The following is a 6,578-nucleotide window of genomic DNA, read 5'->3' on the forward strand; positions in this document are numbered from 1 at the left end:
AACGTCACATATTATATTTCATTAGCTAGACTTATAACTACCCAATAGGTACGGTAATCATTAGTAAAAGTAACATTAGCTGTTTGTTATTAATATTACGAGTATATTAGGTAATAGTATTTAAAATGTAATTGAGAAAATACGCCAAAGAAAATATCATGAATTAATTAACCTGTCTTACATGGGTACTTATATGTTGTACAATCATCATGTCCAACGTAATACATAATTATACCTAATTCATTAGTGCTAAAATATTTTCATTGGATTTAAATTAGGCATATCTAGTTATAAACTTATTATAATTATATTCAATCATTTTTGCCATGTATAGTAGAAAATCTTTGTGAAATAGTTATTTTTGCTGATGACACATCATTACTTTTTAAGGTTGATCGGAAATCGATCGATTACAGTGTAATTAACAGCACACTCGTTGATGTACTTAACTGGTTTACTATGAATAATTTGCTTCTTAATGCTAAGAAAACTAAATGTATTAGATTTTCTTTGCCGAATGTTAAACCAGTCGATACTAAAATACTTTTGAATGAATGCTTAAAGATGGTAGATCAAACACTGTTTCTTGGTTTAACATTGGATAAAAATCTACAATGGAGTCCTCATATAGGAACACTGGCTAACAAATTAAGTTCGGCCGCTTACGCCGTGAGGAGAATTAGACAATTGACTAATGTTGAAACAGCTCGCCTTGTTTATTATAGTTATTTTCATAGTGTAATGTCATATGGTATTCTGGTTTGGGGCAAAGCACCTGACATACAGACTATATTTGTCTTACAAAAGAGAGCCATTCGTTCTATATATAACTTAAGAGCGCGTGAATCATTAAGAGAACTTTTCAAAGAAATTAATATCTTAACTATAGCTTCCCAATACATATATGAAAGTATTATTTATGTTATTAAGAATCTAGACTCCTTCACTAAGAATTCTGATGTCCATAACTTTAACACTAGAAATAAAAATAAGCTTGCTATCAGAAAGTTTCGTGTCCGTAAAGTACAAAAGTCATTCGTTGGGCAATGCATTAATTTTTATAACAAGTTACCTGAGGATGCTTTAAGATTACCCTTTCCAGCTCTTAAGAATTACTTAAAAAAGTCATTGATGTTGAAAGCTTATTACAGAGTCGAGGACTACTTGACAGACAAACATGCATAGCCCAAACTAGAAACAAATAAAAACTAAAAGAAATTAAAAACATTGTATTATGTATAGAGTTATAGGTGACACAGCTCAGTTAAGAAAGCACATCAAATATGTTATGTTGGTAATTCATAACAATTAATCAGATTTATTGTTTTCCCATTTATTTTAATAACTTTATTTTCTTTTCCTTTTGTAAGAATTTGATATGTTTTCTGAAAGAGCTACGTATTTGTATGATTCCATACAAATTGTATTACACCTTATGTGTATAATTGCATGAATTCTATAGTAATTTAAAATGTATTTTTTTTTACTTATTTTCTCGTAATGCATGTTAATTATAAGATGTATTTTTTTTGAAAAGATGTGTCCCGCCGAGTTTGTTGCCGGTCCCATATTGGGATACCCTCCTCCAATTGAGGGGGGACTTAAATCTTCTCGGGGCAGAGGTGTAGGGTTGGAGCCGGTCTACCTAGCTTTATTTGACGTTCATAAGCGCATTGTAATTATGCCTACTTGAATAAACTATCTTTTATCTTATCTTTATCTTATCATTTCATTACAATCTTTGTTTTTGAAAATTATTAATAAATAAGACGGCTACTTTACGTATTAGTACCTATTACAATTGGCTGTTCAGAATAATGAAGGTATAAGCTTCATTAATAAATTTGCTATATCAGCACACAACAGAAATTCTTCGTCACCAATTACGTAAGGCCTTTTATGTTAAAAACAGATAAGTCGCTCAAGTATGTATCTTAAGATAATACTTGTAAGACACTTTCCGCTTGCGTAAGATCTAGAAGGAAGAAGAGAATTCGCGCTCGACTCCTAACAAGATAAAACAAAATACAATCGCACACGGCACCGTGCACGCTCTAATTGTATATCTCTTGTTAAAGTCTCTCTTTAGATATATTTCCTAGAAATGGCTTGCAGTTAAAGAAAACATTGAAACGTTGATGCACATTACATATAAATAAGACGTTTGATATAAATGCACTCAAATCGGTTTGTTGTATATTGCAGTTATTGCAAATATAATAGCCATCATTCCTTCCTTTGCACAGTGTGGGATTTTTCCTCAATTTTGCTAAACTCTGTTTAATTGTTTAATTTGTCTGCCATATCAAATGATAGCGAACATTGAAACTCCCGTAGTCCTATGTATCATAGTTTTGGATATTTTAGAGAATGAAGCAACGATTAAAACGATAAACACATGATGAACAAAATTGAGGAAAAATCCCACACTGTGCTTTGGGGGCTCTCAACTTTGGGCAATTTGTTTTCTTCGTTTCAAATGGGCACTGCGCATTGCTCAATTTGGGTATTGACTGTCGATAAACATAGTTAAAAATAAATTGGTAGACTATCTTGCATCTGAGATATCGTCGCGGCGCACTTGTGCTAGGAGTAATTTAAGGTTAAATAATTTCAAGCTAGAGAATTGTCAAATAATTTAATTACAGTAACACTTCCTGTTTGTCATTTTACGCGTTCTTGTTGTCCACTACACCAGCTGGAAGCTAGTCTCAAGTCTGTGATTTATGTTAGAAATCTGGACTAGAAAGTATACTGGTTATTTCTTAAACTATCTCGAATTGCAACTTGCACTAAAATAGGGCGTCTTCTATGTCCTTTTAACGAAAACTTTAATGTTGTTTTAGTTGACGAACGGCTTTTAATAATCGTATTTGGAACATTATTTATTTTTAACAATATTCCTCCTTGATTAAGTCAGCGCCCTTTTCAGCGATCATAATCGCAGGGGCATTTAAGTTTCCTCTAATAATCTGCGGCATTATTGAACAATCTACCACCCTTAACTTATTAATGCCATACACTCTTAGCCTTGCGTCAACTACAGACTCGGTATCCGTGCTTGGGCCCATTTTACAAGTGCCAGCCGGGTGTAATATAGTAGTCGTATAGTGTGTCAATAAGCAAGAGAAATATTCATTAGTACCCCAATTAAATTTTTCACATCCTGATATAGGTACCTTTACAAAATAAGCACCATTTTCTCTAAACGCTGGGGTATCCTCTAGAGTGGTAGCGTATTTTATTCCAGATATTAAAACTTCTAAGTCTTCTCGTTCGGTAAAGAATCTAGGATATATTAGCGGAGAACCATAAACCGGGTCAGTGTGATTAAGCATTATGTACCCTCTACTTTTAGGAATCAGTAACAAAGGTTTCACTGACAAGCCAGTATAATACGCCAAAGGAAATATATTACTTGCTGTAGATGACGGAGGATCAGCATAAAATTCTTCGATATTTCTCCCATCAAAGTGGAACTGAATATCAGGTAAATCTTGTTCCGATAAATTTGTCTTAATAAAGGCAACTGCGTTTATAGTACTTGTAGAAGCCAAAGAACCATTCTTGTGAGGTGGTTGATTATAATAATCATGAATGTTATTCAGTAACTGCCGGCCATCAACCGCAGTGTTGTTGGTAAGCGCAATAAGCAATGCGTTAGTCGTGACATGGTCTTGTAGGTTACGGCCAACTGAGAGATTTGATAAAACTGTTATATTATGTTTTGCTAAATGCTCTATGGGTCCTACACCAGATAGCATCAGTAACTTTGGAGAATTTATCGCACCTGCACTTGATATAACTTCTTTAGAAGCATTTGCAGTAAACACCACTCCATCTTTGATGTACTCTACTCCAACAGCAGTTTTAGTAACCGGATTTATAATAATTTTAGTTACATACGCTTTTGTAACTATTTTTAAATTAGACCTAATATGGCGTATTGGCCTGATATAGGCTGCATTCACGGACAATCTTTGTCCATGCAGTGAAGTGGACTGTGCTATATCTATTCCAAGTTGGTTTTCTCCATTGAAATCTGTGACCGGTAGACCTCTTTCTTTAAATGCTTGGACTAACATTAAAACGTTATTGTCTATATATGGAAACCGTTCTACATTCAGGGGTCCGCCTTCAGAATGATACTTTTTGTCGTATGCTTCAAGATTTCTATTGTTCTCTGCTTTCTTGAAATACGGCAACACCTGAGATAAATAAATACTTATTGGTTAATTAAGTATATGGAATAATAAATTAAAAAAAAGAGAAAGAAATATAATCATAGCGCTAACTTAAATCCGAGTTTAGCTGCATTTCTTAGATGCAGGGTCATAACTCATAATAATATATTTTTAAGTACTTAAAAAAAATATATATATTTTACCTCTCGATAGCTCCAGCCGGGGTTGCCTGCGGCGGCCCATCCGTCGTAGTCAGCTTTGTTCCCTCTCATGTACACCATGTAGTTTACCGCACTAGAGCCGCCCATGGTTTTCCCTCTGAAATTTGATAGGTAATTATTTTTACAGTACATATGGGGCTACTTTTCCGCACTAGTGCGTAAAATAGCACTTTTCGTGCGTATGTCGGAACTTTAAAGTGCCATATGTACTGTAAAACGTTGTTCGATACACGTGCGAATAGGTAATTCGCAACTCGTGTCGATTTAAAACACTCCCTTCGGTCGTGTTTTAATTTATCGCCACTCGTTTCGAATTTCCTCTTTTTCGCACTTGTATCGAAAATAACTATTAAAACATTCGTAATATTAATAATGTATGTATAGAAAGTTAAATTACTTACTTAATACAGGGATTAGCGTACCTAGCGTAAGCGGTAAAAATATATTCAGTCAGCAACAACAGCAACTTAAAGACCTCACCAAATAAAAGTACGAGACGGAGCAAAACCGTGAAGTCGCTAAAATATTTTTTTCATAGGGTCGATGAGGCGAATCTTATCACTCAAACAAATTTAGCATTCCGGCCAAGTTCTTAAGATTGTGGCTCTAGCTAGGGATAGGGAGTGTATCATTACTTAAATAGCCTTCCAAACAGTATCATTTTGATTTTGGTTAAATTTGGATATTTTTTTGTTTAGATGATCACTTGAAGTACTAAAGTACATCAAAACCTAAGATTATTTGATGTACGAGTGGTTCAAATCTAGCTAAGTAAGATTAGATTATCTACGTATTTGCTTTTACAGCATAAAATACTACAAACTAAATAATAAATATAGATAACATACGACTAGATACTCATACCTAGTCCAATGGCATGTGTGTCCCTTCAGCCCCCGACATGAAAGCTCATCTGGTTGCGTATTGTAGCCCCAATCGATACTGGAAGATGTCAGAACCGGTGAAAGCGCTGGAACGCTAGTTACATTCGGTTCTTCGGGACCCGCTTCCAGGAGAAGAATCTAGAGACATATCTTTTAGGGGACAAACCCATACAGATCAACCTTAACATAGCATAGGTTTGCATAAATATAGTTATGTTCATCGATAATTATATACATTTGGAACATGCTCTCATTTTCCGAGTATTCGCCTTGTACCTTTGCAGACAAGGTAATTACTATATAAACTTTGTCGTATACATTAGATGAATTTAGTACTGTTGGTAATACAGACCAGACAGTATCAATAAGAATGACATTACACTTAAGTAATTACCTACATTAACCTCTCGGTTCCCAGTGACTCCAATAGGAGTCGGAATTGTATGGATTTGAGAGGTCCTGGGAAATGAGGGGTTAATAATAGGCGGTGATGTGATTAGAATACTTGCAACGTAATGAAATAAATGTCTTTCATATTGATATTATTCAAGTTTATGGCAGAAAACTCTTGAATTTTTTAAATGAGTATTGTGTATCAATCTTTCTTAAATCGACCTATTCTCACAAAAAGATCAATAAAGCTACATCTATAATAACTTTTAAGTATAATCTAATACTGAAAATTACGGTGAAATAAGGTCTTAAAATTAAAAAAAAATAGTAAAATTTGATTACCTTCCAATTTTTTATTTCGGACAAGCGGTTAGCCAGTACGCACCCTGCCGAGCCAGCGCCAACTATGATAAAGTTATATTCTCCTGGTGGTGATGGTCGGTCTTCTGGTACCACAGCCAGTTGTGGTCTTTTTTTCCTTATTTTCTTTTTCCCTTTTCCAACCGTCACTTTTCCGTTAATCGCATGCGGAGCGCAAGTTTTGGCTTTACTGTTTTGCAATGTCAATGGGTCTAAAGGAGGTGGTAAAATTATTGCATTCAAATTCAACAACTTTGACTCTAATGGCTCTTCCGTAGATTCTGAAGAACTGCTTTCAATGTCGGAAAGTGGAATATCCGCATACGGGTTCCTTCCAGAGTACGGTTTATCATCAACTGAATGGCCGTACAGTTGAGCAAGGAGTGTCAAATAAAGGAGTCCAGTTTCTGAACACTGGGTCAATTGTGCAGTTGCTCTAGCGCAAATTTGGCTGATGTCATGTGGTCTCCACTGAGAAGCCATCATCACATTCAATGCATTAACTGAAACACTTAGTCCCATTTACATACCATCGG

The 6,578-nt window shown here is 34.9% G+C and overlaps 1 protein-coding gene across 1 annotated transcript; it reads right to left on the bottom strand.

Moving 5' to 3' along the window:
* Positions 1-2,878: 2,878 nt before the first annotated feature.
* LOC134659998 (glucose dehydrogenase [FAD, quinone]-like) lies at positions 2,879-5,433 on the bottom strand. The gene is made up of 3 exons (XM_063515699.1): positions 5,270-5,433; positions 4,388-4,502; positions 2,879-4,208 (listed from the first exon to the last, which is right to left on the bottom strand). Exons 2-3 carry the CDS (start codon positions 4,490-4,492, stop codon positions 2,892-2,894), a joined length of 1,422 nt encoding a protein of 473 aa, XP_063371769.1. The 5' UTR covers positions 4,493-4,502; positions 5,270-5,433; the 3' UTR covers positions 2,879-2,891.
* Between the last annotated feature and the right edge of the window lie 1,145 nt (positions 5,434-6,578).

The sequence above is a fragment of the Cydia amplana genome, chromosome 2, assembly GCF_948474715.1.
Source record: "Cydia amplana chromosome 2, ilCydAmpl1.1, whole genome shotgun sequence".
Taxonomy (NCBI): Eukaryota; Metazoa; Arthropoda; class Insecta; order Lepidoptera; family Tortricidae; genus Cydia; species Cydia amplana.